General features: G+C 40.7%; 1 protein-coding gene across 1 annotated transcript; it reads left to right on the plus strand.

The window, feature by feature from the left end:
- The first annotated feature begins 1413 nt into the window (after nucleotides 1–1413).
- On the plus strand, nucleotides 1414–14097 carry igsf10 (immunoglobulin superfamily, member 10). The gene is made up of 9 exons (XM_074680173.1): nucleotides 1414–1619; nucleotides 3725–3854; nucleotides 4545–4935; nucleotides 5486–6253; nucleotides 6448–8187; nucleotides 8286–9767; nucleotides 10018–10921; nucleotides 12094–12460; nucleotides 12547–14097. The coding sequence occupies exons 1-9, from the start codon at nucleotides 1414–1416 to the stop codon at nucleotides 14095–14097; spliced, it is 7539 nt and encodes a 2512-aa protein (XP_074536274.1).
- Nucleotides 14098–17571: the final 3474 nt, after the last annotated feature.

Raw genomic sequence — 17571 nt, forward strand, 5'->3', positions numbered from 1 at the left:
TGGTACAGTTACAGTCAGTGCACAAAAAACTAACAGTAGAATGTGAGGGAAAAGTATTTGCCAGTAAACATATTGGTTTGTGGGCAGAAAAAGAGATCTCAGAAGTGAAAAAAAGAAGTGAAAATAATGAGATTTTGGAAAAACACAGGCATGAAACTGACCTCCCCATGTCTGGAATGACGGGTGGTTTGTGGGTTTTATTGTTAGCAAAAAAACACAAGTAAAAACAAAAGAGTTAAATGACCCACTGAGTGGGAAAGAAAAATGTCAAATTCTCATTTTGCTAATCTATGACAGATTTGTCTCTGAACGCTGAAACCAAATGCTGCTTTGATCTGATAGTTTGTTACACATACGTGCCTGGAGCCCCTTTGTATCAGGGCCAGATTTAATCATGCAGTACTATTCATCATTTAAAAAGAGAGATCAAATCAAGCAGAAACTTATTTATTATTAAGGAGCCACGTCTGATAAATATCTAAAGTCAGGGAAGCATTTAGATTCTCCTTCTTAGATGTGCTTCTGTGCAAAACAGTGTGATGACCTACTTCTAAAACCTAATAACACATGTCAGATATTATTGTTTTGGCATCAGCCTCTGATTGAGCCAATGTCCTGAGTGTTCTCTTGAGAAAAGTTTCTGAGTTTTCTGAGTTTTCTGAGACAACTGTCTGTTGAAAGGTATTTCCAGGAGACCACCTCTCAGACTCTCCCACAGTTGCAGTTACTCTAAGGTTACGTTACTGCCGATTTGGAGGGGAGGGAAACTAGAGTGTGCGCTTAACTCTAGGCACTCTCACAGACATGCCTCCCGTCCCTCTGCGGGTCAGACACAGAGGACTCATCAGAAGAATCAAACTTGGAGAAACACTGACAGTTAACTGGATCTTTGCATCTTTGTCTGGATTATCTTATTCCTCAATTGCAGTGGAATCACATTTCACACATCTTAAGTGGGGTAAGACAAAATACTGTTAACATTTTTGGAAGGAATAAAACTTTTCTAATAGTGAATGCATGTTAAGTCAAACTTTGCATGTAGTTTGAGTCTATTTGACTTGAATAATCAATTAGCTTTTACCTTTTGTGCATTTCTCAAAAAATGTATCCCCACTCCATCCTGCCACTACAGTGACATGAAGTGTGTGGTTCAAACATCTTTATTTTAGGAACTTTTAAGTTTCTGATAAGATAAAACCTGAAGAAATATTTCATGTACTAGCTTCTTTGTGTTACCAATCTTGTGTTAAATATGGATCATCTATTTGTTCATCTCTCTCTATCATTGTTATTCTCCTTGGGAGTAACACTTAAACACACTGTCCCTGGCCCTGCAGGTGTGTTTCATTAATGTTGCAGTACAGACTTTAGACTCCACTGTTCCATGCAGCTGCAGCCCCATCCCCTTGCACAATGAGTGTGTGTGCCTCCAAATCTTCATACCTGCGGAGGAGGTTGCTGGAGACTCTGTTGTTCTTGGCTGCTGTGCTGCTGCCGGCAAGCGGTGACTGCCCCAAATCATGCGCCTGCAATGTTCCTACTGAAGTGCACTGCACCTTCAGATACCTGACCGCAGTACCTGACCACATCCAGCCAGCTGTGGAAAGAATTAACCTTGGGTGAGCTTTTGTTTTCATTCCAGCTTTAAGTCGAGGGGAACAAGGGTGACAGGAAACTCCAGATGAAGTGTCAATGATTGATTGATTGAACCACAGTCTGTAACAGAAACATTACAAAGAATAGACTAGAAGTTTTAGCTTTTTCAGTTTAAATCAACATACTAAGCTATTAACTATCAAAGGTGATAAGAGGAAGATCAAGTCAAAACTTACATCAAAATTAAGCAGGTTTTCATTTGTTTGCTTTCACAGTAAGCAAACCTAAACTTGGATTGGCCATTAGCTAAAGCTTATGGCAAGTAAGCTGGCTAATGACTGTCCTTACTTCCTACCAGGTTTTCTTGAGTAGACTTACTGTGTCTCCACAGTACTGGAGTATTTAGTGCTTTAAAAAATTTAAAATCAACAAATTAAAAAATAACTCTTCTGGTCAGCTACATATCACTAGAACTGAGCAGCAGTCCTGCCCAGTCTCTCAGCTAAGCAACTAGCTAGCAAACTGTTCATTAATAGCCCTTGAGATAGTTCAAAGTTTGTTGTGGGCTTTGTTTTTCAGTATTGTGTCTTTACCACATTCAGACCTCCCGGTGAAAGACATAATTATAAATCCATACAGCCATAGACTGTATACAAGCTACATTGATCGACATTATGAGGACTTTACAGTTTGCACCACCCCTTGTAATAGCCAGAAACATAACAATGACCCAAAATGTAATCCAAAACAACAACAAAAAAGTGTAATAAAGCATGAAATGTAATAACTGGTCAATTATATAACAAAAGTGCTGAGATAGAAATGTAATTAAAAAAAAAAAAAAAAAAAGTTATAAAAACCAAAAGGCCAGTTTTTTTACATTTGGGTTTTAATTATTATTATAATTATTTGTAACATTTTAGGCTCAGTACTTCTTACATTTTTCGTCAGTTAAAACGTTGCAGGTTTTATTACATTTTTTTTTTTATTTACAATTTGGGATGTTGTCACAAGCTTTAACAAGCTTTAACGAGCTTTTTTACACCTTTAAAGTAATTCTTTCAGCTATTGGTCATCAATAAGTATGGGCGTAACTGAATGCATAAATAAAAGTTCCAATTAAATTTCAGAAGAACCTACAAAGTATCAAATGTTACAGTCATTAGCAAACTTTAAACAAGCTTTAATGTTAGCTAGGTAATTTACGGAGGAGTTAGGTATTCACCTCTTATGCAAATAATATGTGATGTTGCTGGAGGTTGGTGTTCAGTATTTTGTCTGAGTGAGATGAGGAAACAAATACTATGTGAAAAAAAGCATTTAAGTAGCAGGTACTCCTGCCATATTTTGGTGGTGAGTCAGATGCTGTGCTCTTAAACTTGTGAAATTTCCAACATTTCAATCCTTTTTCCAGAAGTTTGTATTCATCACAGAAAACTGAGGATGATTTTAAACCAAATATGCCCCATTACATCTAGTGCTGCCAACTTAGAAACTCTGTTAATGTATCAAGCAATATTTCATACCCCTCTAGTAACCCTTTAAAACAATGACAAGTGACAAATCTGGCAGCTTTTCTAGTATTATTGAGGACTTTCAGAGACTTTGATTGTAATGGGTGCGAGGGTCTCCTGCTGCTTTTCAAAAAGCAACAGGTGCTGCTGTGGGCCTGTCCCCTTTTCTAAGGAACTTGTAGATGGACCAGTTCCTCGCATCTGCAACCAGAGCAGGACATGCTCCACCCTTCACGTCTAGAGAAAAATTGCAAATTAATTGTTTATGTGTAAAGATGCTTGAGTTATTAGTAGTTCTAAAAATATTTAAGGTGTTTTACTCACTTTTTGTATCTCCAGACCTGTTATCCTTCTCTCCTACAGTATTCCTTACAATAACACACATACTGTGAATCATGAAAAGTTGGTGTCTTTTAGGGTCTTCTAGTAACCTTTAGAACAACTGATTACATATCTTCCTGATCTCCTTTTGTCACACCAGAATTTTAGCTGGAGTTTCTCTGACAAAACCTTAATAATGGGTGCATTTAATTTAGGTTTTGGTGCTGATGACGCACACTCGGTCGTATGGCATAAGGGCTCTCATGGACCCCTCTTTGTTCCTCTGCTTACAGGTACAACAGTATCACTGTCTTGAGAGAAAATGACCTTTTGAGGCTTGAAAACTTGGAGTTGTTGATGCTGCATAGCAATACCATCCATAGTATAGAGGATAGAGCCTTCCGAGACCTCAAATCCTTACAGGTAAAAGACATGTTTTTATCAGTCTTTCGTTGTTAAAATAAATTCTTTTGCTCTTTTGAAAAATCAAGTCACTATGCTGATATGGCAAAAGCATCCACAAGTTAAATGTCAACCATCATACTATGATTTTCAAACATGATACATTGACAATTCATTTTCAAATTGAAGACATTTGACAAGATTTTTTTTTTTTTTATCTTCTAAAATGTACTTTTTTGTTGCAAGTGTTATTCATGAAGCTCTTGTGAGAATTTTTTTGATGGTAATCAAGCATCATGGTATACAATACCTCTTTATTAAAAAGCAAATGAAACTATTAGCAATATGTTTGATTCTGTCTTTTTCAGTTATATATTTGGGCTTTAGTGCTTTTATTTGCTGTGGATAAGACAGTGGATAGAGCAGGAAATTTTGAGAGAGAGTGGGGGCAAGTGGAAAGGGGCCTGAAAGCAAATCTGGGCTACTTACTACTGGTAGGCCAAGCCTGCACCCAAGATTTGTTAATTCCACATAGTAATTTTATATTTCATACTTTTCTCAATTTTCCACACCAAATATATATCGAGAGTTAAAATGAGAAACAATGAAGGAAAAGTTTTAATATGAGAAAATCAGAAAAAATTCTCACAGAAGCTTTAAGTGAAACAATTTCTGAAAGATGCTTGCAACTTCTGAAAAATGTTTTTACAGATCCTGAAAATGTCCTTCAACAAAGTAAAGGAAATCAACAAAGACACATTCAAAGGCCTAGAGAGTATACTGAGACTCCATCTGGACCACAACAACATCCAGTTCATCAGCCCCGAGGCTTTCTACGGCCTTACTAAGCTGCAGTTGGTCCACCTGGAGGGTAACCACCTCCAGCAGCTCCACCCAGACACATTCATCACACTGAGACACAGCGAGGTGTTCAAGGTGTCCTCGGTGAGAACCATCCATCTGTCAGACAACCTTCTCACCACTCTGCCTGCAGATATTTTCTCGGGCTGCAGTCACTTAGAGAATCTCTTCCTGCACGGCAACCCATGGTGGTGTGATTGCCGTATGAAGTGGTTTACAAAGTGGTCACAGAGGAACACAGGTGAGGAGTGTGTGTTTGCTTTGATTCTCTCTGAAAGCATTTAAAGAGGTGTCATGTCATAAAATGTTCCGACGGAAGAGAGCCATTCTATCTTAATGCCAGAGTTTACCTGAAGTAAACCTTTGAGAAGAGACATTTGCTGGCAGCTATGATACGACACATGTGGTTAAGTTGTCCTTAGTAGTTTTTCCCAGACTTTTGAAGTGGAATTTATTTCTCCTTCAAATTAATGGGATATGTGATTCTGTGTAAAAGAAGACAGGCACATCCAAGAGAAACACATAAAATGTTGTAGGGACATGACTGTGGGCACAGATCATCTTTTTCTCATTGTTGGGGTAGAGGAACAGAAGTTACACGTTTTTTTTCTCATGACTTGGCAATGTAACAGGAAGCTCATATAAATCTATACATTAATGGTGACTTTTTTGGGTTCAAAAGTTTTATAGAACAGTTTTGGTTTGGCTGGCCCCATTAAAGGAAACTTTAAATGTCCTTGTGTAACACGGCAAAAGCTTAATTCTAAACAACTTGCTTTAATTGTTTCCAGGTGTGCTGAAATGCAAAAGGGACCGGAGATATCCAAGAGGCCAGCTGTGTCCTGTTTGTGAAAATCCTGCCCCTTATCTCAACAGGCCTCTCTCCCTTCTACCAAGTGACGCTTTCACATGTGGGAAACCTTGGATCCAACCTCATCTAAAGCAGAAAAACATCACTCTAGACGAGGGGGACTTTACTCCAGTGTCCCCAAAGGATTTCATCGCTCCTTTGGGATCTATACAAATGAACTTGACAGACCACTTTCACAGTGATGCCAGTCTTTCCTGCACTGTCCAAAGGCCCTCTGGGTTTGAGAATCTGACACAAACCTTGGAGGAGGAGGAAGGGAACAATGTGACAGCTCTAACCAGCAGCATAACGACTTATTTAGTGTGCAATGTTGATCATGAACACATACAGCAGTTGTGGCAGATACTGGCCAGCTATAGTGACTCTCCAATGAGACTTGAGAGAGGCACAATGCTAGCCAGAAGCCCTGAAATGATTTACCGATATAGTCAGATGGAAACAGGGGAGGGAGAAGAAGGAATTCACACAAACATTGAGGCTGAGATCAAGGCCTCACCTGCATGGTTGATGCAAGGAGAGGTTAGTTTCCAGCTTGACCGCACAACAACCACTTTTTCTACTTTGCATATTAAGTATCAGTCTGTAGTCAACCTGCGTGTGGAGAACAGATCACCCAGGAGGGACCGCTATTCTTGGACCATGATACAGAGAGATAATCAAACCAAGACTGAGCACACTGTAATTACAGGTGGGAAATGGAGTTAACCCTTAAAAACAGTTGTGGCTGATGTGAATTAATGTCTCTCAATATGATTAATTCTTAATGGTACATTAAAATGTATACAGAATTTATATTGCTGATTACGGGAGCTACTCAAGAAAAATACTCAGTATCAAAGAAATAACTACTTCAATGAAATATTTATTTTATTTCTAACATAGGTGGGGTGGCACAATTAAGTTGCCAAATCCGTGGTCAGCCAAAGCCCTCGATGGAGTGGATTTTACCTGATGGGAGTAAAGTAAGAGCTCCTTTCTCCAGTGAGGACAGCAGGATCATTATTAATACTGAAGGAAAACTCACTCTGAGGGGTGCAGATGCGTCAGACACAGGAGTCTATCGGTGCATTGCCACAAACTACCTGGATGCAGACATCCAGATCTTCCGGGTGACAGTTCTGTCCCCAGATGTGGAAGAGTCTGAAGTCAATGGTGTTCAACTCTCCCGGCCACTGGGGGGTAATCTGGTCTTGGACTGTAGCGCTTCAGGGAGTTCCAAGGCATCGGTTCAATGGATCCTACCTGATCACTCGGTACTGGACAAGTCTCAAGGGAACAGGAAAGTGTTTGAGAACGGGACCTTGCTGATGCAGGGTCTTACAGAGAGAGACAGGGGGTTTTATAGGTGTTTGGTTGCTAATGACTTAGGAGTTGACCTTCTCGTGTCTCAGGTGACAGTGACGAGTGGAAGGCCTGATAAGGTATCGATTTTAGACAATGAGGGATCAGGAATGGAAGCAGAGGAAAATGATGACTCCAGCTTGACTGAAAACAGAAAAAACCTACAAGAGGTCCCCTCCTCCAGTCCCTCGGAGAGAAACAGTCAGGAATCTAGAACTGTTACCTCAGATAAACCTTACCCTCGACACAGGTCCCAAGGCAGAGGCAGACTTGGCCAACGGAGAAGGGGGCCCATCAGCAACCGCCGCATCTGGAGTAGAAGGGGCTTTGATAAAGGTTCCAGGAAAGTGGACCCAAAGAAATTTGCTGAATTTATGAAAAAGGCCCAAGATGGATCAAAAATAAAGACCAGCACTGAGAGTGAGGGAGTTGAAGAAGCAGACTCAAACGGGGATCTCTCTGGTGATGGTGAAATTGGCTCTGGTGAGGATCATAATGAAGACCAGCTCATCACAATGTCAAGGACACTCACAGTGACTACAGATCACCTACAGAGAGGCAGAATGTTTGAAACAACTGAAGATACAAACACACTAACCACAGAATCATACATGAAATCAGATTCTACACCAGTCATGCCCACATTCACTAATTACCCAACTGAAAATAGTGAAAGTCAAAGTGATCATGTAACACCACACTTTTCAAACAACAAAGGGCAACCTGGTGTTGGGGAGAAGACTAAGTTTCATACAGAGGAAGGAACAACCAAGCCAGGCTCAGTCATGAACCAACCCACAGTGACAGATACATCACAAGAAACTCAGCTCCAGTTCTCAGGTGAACAACCCTCAGAACTGGAAACATCCACAAATACTGCACTAGTGTTTACCACAGACCCCAATATTACTCCGATGAGGGATGGCCCAGGCCCAGTGGAGCTCATCATTCACACATCCACTGACCCAGAAAGCCAGATCACATTCACAGCTGTCACCACCACAGAGAAGCAACAAGACGAGATAACCCTCCACTCTACCCAAACAATCAAATCCCCACGCCTGCCTGCAGGATCCACCATCATTTCCAGGCAGCAGATCCGTATCATACCAAACAAGAATGTTAGAGCAGGGGGTCGAAGGAGGACCTTCCCAGGGCGCAGGAGGCTCGTTAAGCCCAACAGGATCACTGACATACAATCTTTCATCAATAAACTGAAACAGCCCTCAGTGACAAAGGAAGGGAATTCAACAGTTCCATATAAAATTGAACTGTCCACAGGTAAGCAGCCCTATTTTGTGAGAGCAATGTAGGTAATGTGCTTTATTATTATTTTTTTTTTTTTGCTAATATTTGTGTATGTGACTTCTTCCCCCCAGATTTTGAGGAAGACAGTATGATTCATCTACAAGTGGTCACACCTTCTAGGTCAACCGTACGTCTAACCGAGAGACCTGCCTCTACATCGAAACCTGCAACTTCTTCAAGGGGTTACATAACCTCTGCGGATACACCTGATTTTTATCCTACTATTGATCCATTCCTTACCATAACTAGGAAACCATCCACCTCCACCACAGCTTCTACTACTACAACTGCCTCAAAGGTTATTCGGGGTAGAATTCCCTGGAACAGGCTGTTTGGAGGCAAAGACAAGGACGCAATATTGGGCAGGCTAAAAAGGCCAATTATCAAACAAGGGACATCGACTACAACTGCACCAACAACAGCAACCCAAATCACAACCCCCGTTGCTTTGCCTACCAGCACCGCAAACTCAATTGCTGAACCTGATACTCTTTCCCCTCTAAGACACCCCAGTGGTGAAGACAGCTCGGTAGATGATGACTATGAAGATTTGTCTTCTGCTGATTCTGAGGTTGCAACTCAGGGACCAAGCATTCACCTCATAACTACCACCAGTGCACCATTTTACTCCACCACGTCCTCGACCACTGCTGAAACACCCCCAGAATCACAGACCTTACCTTCCCCACCTACCATCCAACCACCATCAAAAGAAAATACTGATGAAGCAGTATCATCAGGATCAGGTAGTGTACCTGATAATTGGTTTGGGAGCAGACGAAGGCCTGATGGAACAAGAAGACAGCAAGGACGGAGAAGGAGGCCCTTTAGGGGCAGGAGGCCCTTAAAGAAACTTAATTCACAACCTACTACCACAACTGAGTCTTTAACTATGGGGGTAACAACCACAATTGAGGCAACTACACTACCACAGAGGACTGTTTCTCCTTACAATCCTCTTTACACACCAACTAGAAAAGAGGACAGAACTCTGATAACTGTGTCCACAGACCAAAAGGAAGAAATAGATTTGTATGATGAGTTGGACTGGAGCACATCTGGCAGTGTACCTGTCTACACTACAACCCAAACACCCTCAATCCCATCATCTATGTATATCCCGATCACCACATCCATACCAACTACCACAAACAGACCTGCAACAACAGCTTGGGTCAAAGTCCACAGCAACATCAGACCACCATTGCAAAGGGGAAATAGCTACCTTACTGGTAGAACACCGTTAAGGAGAATCAAACCTACTGTGCAGAGCCGCAGTGCCATTGACGATGATGATAAAGGCCTTACTACTGATACAATAACCATCCTAACAGCTGAGCAGGACTACACTGACACCAGTAATATTGAAGTTACAAGGGCCAATACTCCTGTTTTTGAATCAACGACAAATATCATGACAGGCAAGCCTAAAATTGTTGGGGGCAATGCAGCTAGCTTTACAGTGTTGTCCAACTCTGATGCTTTCCTGCCATGTGAGGCGGTTGGAAATCCTATGCCAGCTGTGACCTGGAGACGCTTGTCTACAAGTACAGGTAAAAAAAAAGGAATTTTATAGTTATAAACGTAACTGGGAGTCACATCATAAAACTCAAGTCACAAGTTGTATTCCTTCAATAAGGGGCAATTGTACATGTTGACTGGCAATCATGTTGCTAAGTAAACTAAAACTGTTTAACACTAAAATGATATAATGAAATAAGTAAGAAGACAAGGAATATATGCATGTTTTCAAAGCAGAATTTTTCTTAAACTTTTTTATTTATTTTTTTCAACTTTTTCCAGGAAGCACCATTGCCATTTCAGGGAGAATGGGCAAGTTTGAGGTGTTGAAGAATGGAACATTGTTGATCCAGGACGCCAATATAAAGGATCGTGGTCAGTACCTGTGTCTTGCTGAGAACGATCATGGATCAGACAAACTTCTTGTCACTCTCTCTGTTGTAGCTTACCCTTCACGCATCCTGGAACCAAAAATGCGTGACATAAAGTCATATGTAGGAAACACTGTTGAGATGAAATGTAAAGCAGAAGGTCGGCCCATGCCCTCAATATCATGGATCCTGGCCAACCGAACCCAGATCAGGGGTCAAACAATGGAGAAAGAAAGGGTATCAGTATCTTCTGAGGGAACGCTGGTCATTAAGCAGGTTTCAGTTTATGACAGGGGACATTACAAATGTATTGCCAGCAATCCAGCTGGAGCTGACACTGCTACAGTCAGACTGCAGGTGGTGGCAGCACCCCCAGGCATCAAGGAGGAGAAACGTCAGCAGGTAAAAGCAACTGTGGGCCAAAACTTGTGGATTCCCTGTACTGGCCAAGGCAGCCCACATCCCACAATGCACTGGGTCCTCAATGATGGGTCAATAGCAAGATCTAACATGCCTGCACATAATCCAAGGATACTTGTTCATGTCAATGGAACCCTCCACGTTAAGGGTGTAACTCCAGCAGAAAATGGGAAATATGAATGCATCGCTACCAGTTCGACTGGCTCTGAGAGACGGGTTGTGACGATGATGGTTGAAAAAAAAGAATCTGCCCCTCAAATAGTGGAGTCATCAAAGCACATGACAGAGTTGTTCTTTGGGGACCAGCTAAGACTTGACTGTACAGCTACAGGAGACCCTAAACCCAGGATCATGTGGAGGCTGCCATCTAGAGCTGTAGTAGACCAGTGGCACAGGTAACTATTCACATAAAACAAGATGAAAGTAAGATTTTTTTTTCTTTTTTGTGATTGTTAAACCAGAACATGGAAATATCTTTAAAGAAAATGCCTTGACACACCTAGTCATGAGATCCTTCCAAAACAAGATTGCTGAATACTTAAAGGTTGAGGAACACATTTTTGCAGTTTTTAGCAGAACAAACATGGTAGAAGTGAAATAAAATGTTCACAAGTATGCTTAAACTAGTGTATAATCCTGTACATTTGGTAATCGTTCTAACTTTTATTAACTTTCATGCACCGCTAAGACTAGATTGGCTGTTATTGGGCACAAAGTAATTTGACTGATAGACGTTTGACGGTAAACACTTCTAAAAGTTGTCAGTCACAGTTGCCAACCATGCAGAAGCTTTTTGTCTTCTGAGGCCACTGTTGCTTCACCCACAGAAGCAAAGGGATGGTACTGTCTAATATAAGACCCTTACATGTAACTGAAAATTTCCCTTTCTACGCACTATACATTCAAGTACACTGTAAAGAAACACTTATACTACCTCCACCAAAGGCTGTGAAAATCACAAATTTGCAAAAAAACAGACAAACCGCTGAGGTCTTATTGAGTATCTGAATGTAAAGGACTATATTTCCTTCTGTGTGGAAAACCTTAATGGAGGAAGTAAACATTTCATATCTGGAAATAATTTGCATGACCATCCATTATATATACATATAACAGAAAAAAGACAACTGGAGGAAGGCTTCCCATTGTCATCAAACGCATAGCATTACTGCTTCAGTGTTTTGTTTAAAACGTTGCCAAGGCCTTCTCCGTTTTTTTGGTCAGTCCATAAAATCTGACATCTCTTCATCTCTGGCAGGGATTTATTGTACATGCCTGTTTGTCGTTAGCTGTTACTTTAGTTTTGTATTGATCGTGTCTGGAAGTTGAAATATCTCTGTGTAAGCGTATTGGTTTCATAAATGTTTTATTTCATGCATTTTCATTTATAAATCTCAAACTAGTTTAAAGATGTATAAAAGTTAGTACCTTCTTATTTTAGGTGTTATCTAGATAAAAGAGCAGAAACAAGGACAATATATTTCTATGCCAGTTGCTGTTGTGGTCAGCTCCAGTAAATGGTGCTCATTCATCACTAACTTCCAATGTTTTTCTTGCATTTATCCAGGATGAGCAGCAGAATTCGGGTACTAGAAAATGGTACTCTAACTGTGAACAGTGTCAGTGAAAAAGATTCTGGAGACTATCTCTGTGTGGCACGAAGCAGAATTGGAGATGATCTTCAACTTGTGAGGGTCAGTGTTTCCATGAAACCAGCCAAGATAGAGCCTAAACTTTATGGAAAGAAGCAAGTACCCTATGGTAAGGACCTAAAAGTTGACTGTAAAGCCTCAGGAGCCCCAAAGCCAGAGATCTCGTGGGGTTTACCAGATGGTACAGTTGTCAACAGTGCTCTCCAGTCTGATGCTAGCAGTGGAGGAGGACGAGCACGTCGTTACACCCTTTTTGACAATGGGACTCTATACCTAAACCAGGTATATAATTACATATTATTCTATCTCCTAAACATGAATGCCTTACACAGGTAAAAAGTTTTACTTTTTTTGTTGTGACCCCACAGGTCGGTATGTCAGAGGAGGGAGACTACACCTGCTTTGCTGAGAATCAAGGAGGCAAGGATGAAATGCACGTCCATATCAGTGTGGTGACTGCTCCCCCCAGGATCCGACTATCCACCCAGACTTATGCTCGTGTAAAGCCTGGAGGAAATATACGCTTTGACTGTGAAGCACTTGGGGAGCCAAAACCCAAGATACTGTGGATACTACCATCCAATGATGTCATTGCGGCATCTAACGAACGTTATCTAATGCATGTAAATGGTTCATTAGGTATTATGGCTGTGACACTTAATGATGCAGGAGAGTATGTTTGCATTGCTCGCAACCTGGCTGGAGAAAAAAGAAGTGTCTACAAGCTTGATATGGATGGCAATCCACCAGTGATCAATGGATACCGGCAGAATAGGACTGTAGTCAAAGATGTAGCCGCTAAGTTCTCCAGGAAATTAATAGACTGTCAGGCTGAGGGAAGTCCTATTCCTAAAATCACATGGATTATGCCAGATAACATTTTTCTGTCAGCGCCATACTTTGGTAGCAGGATTAATGTTCACCAAAATGGGACATTAGAAATCCGAAATGTCCGGCCAACGGATACAGCAGAGTTTATTTGCATAGCAAGAAATGATGGAGGAGAGGCAGTGATGGTGGTGCAGCTGGAGGTTACCAGTATGCTACAAAGGCCCATTTTCAAGAACCCTTTTAATGAACGCATTGTCTCTCGGTTTGGGAAAACAACAGTTTTGAACTGCTCTGCTGATGGACGCCCGACCCCAGAGATTACATGGACTTTTCCGAATGGCACAAGAGTCACTGGTGTGCACCACCATGATTCTCAGCACCGCCTCGGAAATGATGGAACTTTAGTCATTTACAGCCCACGCAAAGAGGATGCTGGGAAATACCGCTGTGGTGCCAAGAATTACCTGGGTTACATAGAGAAACTAATTGTTTTGGATGTTGGTGAAAAGCCTTACATTTTGACAAGGCCTCGGGGCATCATACGCAGTATATCTGGAGAACCTCTCTTCCTTCACTGTCTATCTGATGGAAGTCCTAGACCCAGAATCTACTGGACTATTCCTGGTGGCCACACTCTTACTCGACCTCAGGTCATTGGGCGCTACAAGTTACTAGAGAACGGTACTCTGGTTGTTCATGATACTACTCTCCATGACAGAGGAAACTACATCTGCAGAGCTCATAATGATGCTGGGGAGGCTGTTCTTACTGTTCCTGTAGTTATTGTTGCCTACCCACCACGGATCACAACACCCCCAACTCCCAGTGTGAAGGTAATGTCTGGGACACCTATACACCTCAACTGTGCTGCTGTTGGAATACCTAAACCAGAGATCACCTGGCAGCTCCCTGATAATTCCATTCTGACTGCAGCAGATCAGGGCAGGCCACTGGGTAGTGAACTACTGCATCCTCAGGGCACACTTATCATTCAGAGGCCCACACCATCAGACTCTGGCATGTATAAGTGCCTGGCAAAGAACAGCCTGGGCACTGACTCTAAAGGCACATATGTACATGTACTGTGAGAAAAAGACAACAAAGGGTGGGGGCTGACAAAGAAATATTGACAAACTACAGCTTGTACCTGTGAGGTACTTGTTTCACACATTTGCATGGATACTTGCAAATTTGGATTTGCAGTTGATTTGCAAAGACTTGGGGAATGTCATTTTAAAAGTGTAAATTTTGGATGAAGAAACATGACACAGCATAAGGAAAGACATTTTAAAGGGGAGTTATTTTCTTTTTTAAGACTGAAAACACCAGCCTGGAGCAAGTGAGACTTTTGTTTTTCTCTTTTCCTTTTTTTTTTAAAGATCTGGTCCCTTGGCACGGAAATTCAAGGATGGTTCTCATACGGAATGTGTCTCGCGGGTGCAAAAGAGCCAGTGCAGAGTCAAACTTAACAGAATTTCTCTGACCAAGGATTGCTGGCTAAACATACTGGTACTTTAACTGCACACAGTGGAGCTTTACTGAGAGGAAAAACTTGCAACAAATTAATGGACAGATTTTAAGGCATCCAGGGGGTTTTACCTGCCTTTGTATATTCTCCCAAATTGGGTATTGTAAATATTGCTTTGTTTATTAACTGCAAAGTAGAAGTTAATGGGTTTTGAGAAAAATACAACTAAATTTCAAGGTGGGGGAAACTTAGTCCTAGATAAATATATTCAAGTTGTTTTACACTGGATTCATATCTGCATGAGCAGTGCCATCCTGTCATACCAGAAGTTCACATAATGACTTTATTTTACTTTCTTTCAAGTTCCATGTAAAGCAGACATTTCTATTTGCTTTCTGCCTTTAGCTTTCAGCAGTGAGGATACACAACAAGACACTATCATTCTATTGTGTTGTACACAAGATTTAACCATAATGTTATACATTAAGCTGATCTGTAGCAATACAGTACATGTATATCTATTTGTAGTATCTACTCTTTTAACACATGGGGAAATAAAACCAAAAATTCAAAATAGTTCATACCTTTTTTAAATGTTTTCACCATACCATTTCATACAACAAGATTGCAATGTTTAAACCTTTATTATGGATATTCTGTACAATGTATTACTGTTGAAGGTGCGCAGCTTTTATTATGAAGGTGTTATAAAGGCAATTATTCCAAGTTTCCACGCAAGTGAAACCGTTGTCCTTAGATCCAGAAATAAATGCATTGTTTCACTAGTGAATAGGAGCCCTAGAAACTACCTGTAGCCATGCAAAAGAGACTAACACTGTGTGGTGACCAAGGATAGTATAATATATGGATGTCATTTCTGTGACACCATCTATTTGTTTCTGATAAAGATTTTTGAAGTCCTTCGCCCCAGTGGCCAATATGAATAATGCTGAACTTAACCAAGCTTTATCCAAGTTTGAACAAGGCAATAAGGCTGTCAGTAAAGTCAGTCATACCCTTTCATGGGCAAAACCTATAGGTTTAACAACTTTTGAATTAAGAGGTTTTTTTTTTTTTTTAAATGTACCCCCCATGCAGAGTGCTGATAGACATTCTTTTTATCAAAAAATCGTATTTTTTGATGTAAAAAATCACTTTTTTGGTTTTGGTGTGTGTGGTTCACAGTGTTTCTGTCACCAGCCTCAAGTGAAATCTCAAAGTAGAGCAGTTTTAGCACTCCCACGTAGGCTTCAAATTTTAAGAGCAGAGGTTACCGCTGCAATAACTAGTAATAACTGATAAACCTGTCTATATTTAAGTTTTAAATAATGAAGACAGACTAGGTTTTAATGTATAACTATGTTTAAGAAGAAGTACATTCCCTTAAAATCCTGATATGTTGGTAAACAATTCATTTTGAGTCACACAAGCTAGCTTGATATTCAACATTGGGAACTGAACTGACGGAAGCAGCCTCTTGGTAAGTTGGCCTGTTAGCCAAGCTAGCGCACTGCTATACTCCAGAAAATACTCCACAGAAGTTTAAATCTGTTTAAGGTAGATTCAGAACTGAAATATTAAAGATTGGAGATATTTCTGAGATACATCAGATATCAAAGAGACTCCCATAGGAATGAATGGAGATCCAGCTGACCTCCATACATGCATGCATGTGGTATCGAGGCATTAGAATTACCTAGATGTATCCCCACACTGGAGAAGAGAGTTATGACTGTGGCTTCTATAGAAACCTTCCAGACACACACAGCTCTCCAGCTGTAAAAACAGTTTTTTACTCAGCTTGTCAACGAGCATGACCCACAAGGGAGCCTTGGGTTTTTGTTTGTGATTGTGTGCTGATTTTACTGCCGTGCTGCAAATTGAGATTTCGACCAAGAGATGAAGGATTCTGAGACAGAAAGGGGAGCAGAGCCACATGTTGTTAAAACATGGACCTATATGTAGTGTAGTTAATGTTAAATTATCAGAAAAGAGACAGGCAAGGTATTGCAAAACTTAAAGTTAATTGGTGAATTATTTTTTTTAAGTGTCATCAGGAGACCACCAATGCAAAGTGATGTTCACTCTCTAAGATCACCCTTTTGCCCTTTACTTTTATTTAAAGTGTTTGCTCCCACACACACTGGCATTTTTAAAGCTATACATTGAGATTACGAGCATGAGCCTTTAGGCAACACCTGAAAACAGTCCGTCAGTAAACTGCACTAATTGTAACCCACCTTTAATTTAGAGCATTTAAAACGTGGCAATTAACATGTTTGACTGTCCACATAAATTATTGTGACTGTAACCAAAGTATTTTTTTCCAACATCAACCTGGGGGAAGAAAGTAATAGCTGTTGGAGCAAAACCACAGTATATTACACTGTATCAAGGACAGCTTTAATGCAGCTACCAGAAAGAAAATGTTAAATTTACATTGACTCCCAACACGTAACAGCTGCACGTAATGGAGCTGTTTTGTTGTGGGAGCGCCAATGAATAAATCTTCAAGATCACAGTTTAGAAGCAGTCTACAGCAGTGTGATTTAACCCAGGAGCATATTGGGGAAGAGGGAATTGTTTTCCATATATGTCGGAATGCAGGCCACTGGCTTCATGATTACACAGAAAACTGCTTGCATATGTGGGCTAGGCGACAATCTAACACAAATTACTCAAGTTAAGTGATGTTTTTAAAAGCCTTAATATATCTTATATAGGTCCTCAGTTTGGTAGATAGTTTATCATTCCCCACATGTGCCCTCCCTAAATGCTCCAGAGTTTATTTGGTTTAGCTCTGGATTTGCGGTTCAGTTTTGCAGGACAGACATTGATTAGAATTTTAAACATGATTTTCCCATTGGCTCCTTTTCTCATGAGGATTTAAAGAAAAAGAGTTGGGGTCTCATGCATACCATTTAAAAAATATGGTTTTATGAGGTGCTTCTGAAAGGAGCAGTGTGGGTTTCTGCATGTACACCTTCACTAGGTCAATTAAACTTTACCTTTGAACCCGCTTTCTGGTGAGACATGTCAGCATGAAGAGTTGCACAGCCATCGACATTTTCTAAGATGAATAAACAAAACTTGT

The sequence above is a fragment of the Halichoeres trimaculatus genome, unplaced genomic scaffold (genome assembly GCF_033239565.1).
Source record: "Halichoeres trimaculatus isolate MK-OKI-2021-1 unplaced genomic scaffold, fHalTri1.1 fHalTri1_scaffold_9, whole genome shotgun sequence".
Lineage (NCBI taxonomy): Eukaryota > Metazoa > Chordata > Actinopteri > Labriformes > Labridae > Halichoeres > Halichoeres trimaculatus.

Coding starts and splice junctions, on each gene's coding strand:
- igsf10 (XM_074680173.1), top strand. CDS start 1,414: ATGAGTGTGTGTGCCTCCAAATCTTCATACCTGCGGAGGAGGTTGCTG. Junction 3,855..4,544: donor GAGACCTCAAATCCTTACAG/GTAAAAGACATG, acceptor ATGTTTTTACAG/ATCCTGAAAATGTCCTTCAA. Junction 6,254..6,447: donor TGAGCACACTGTAATTACAG/GTGGGAAATGGA, acceptor TTTCTAACATAG/GTGGGGTGGCACAATTAAGT.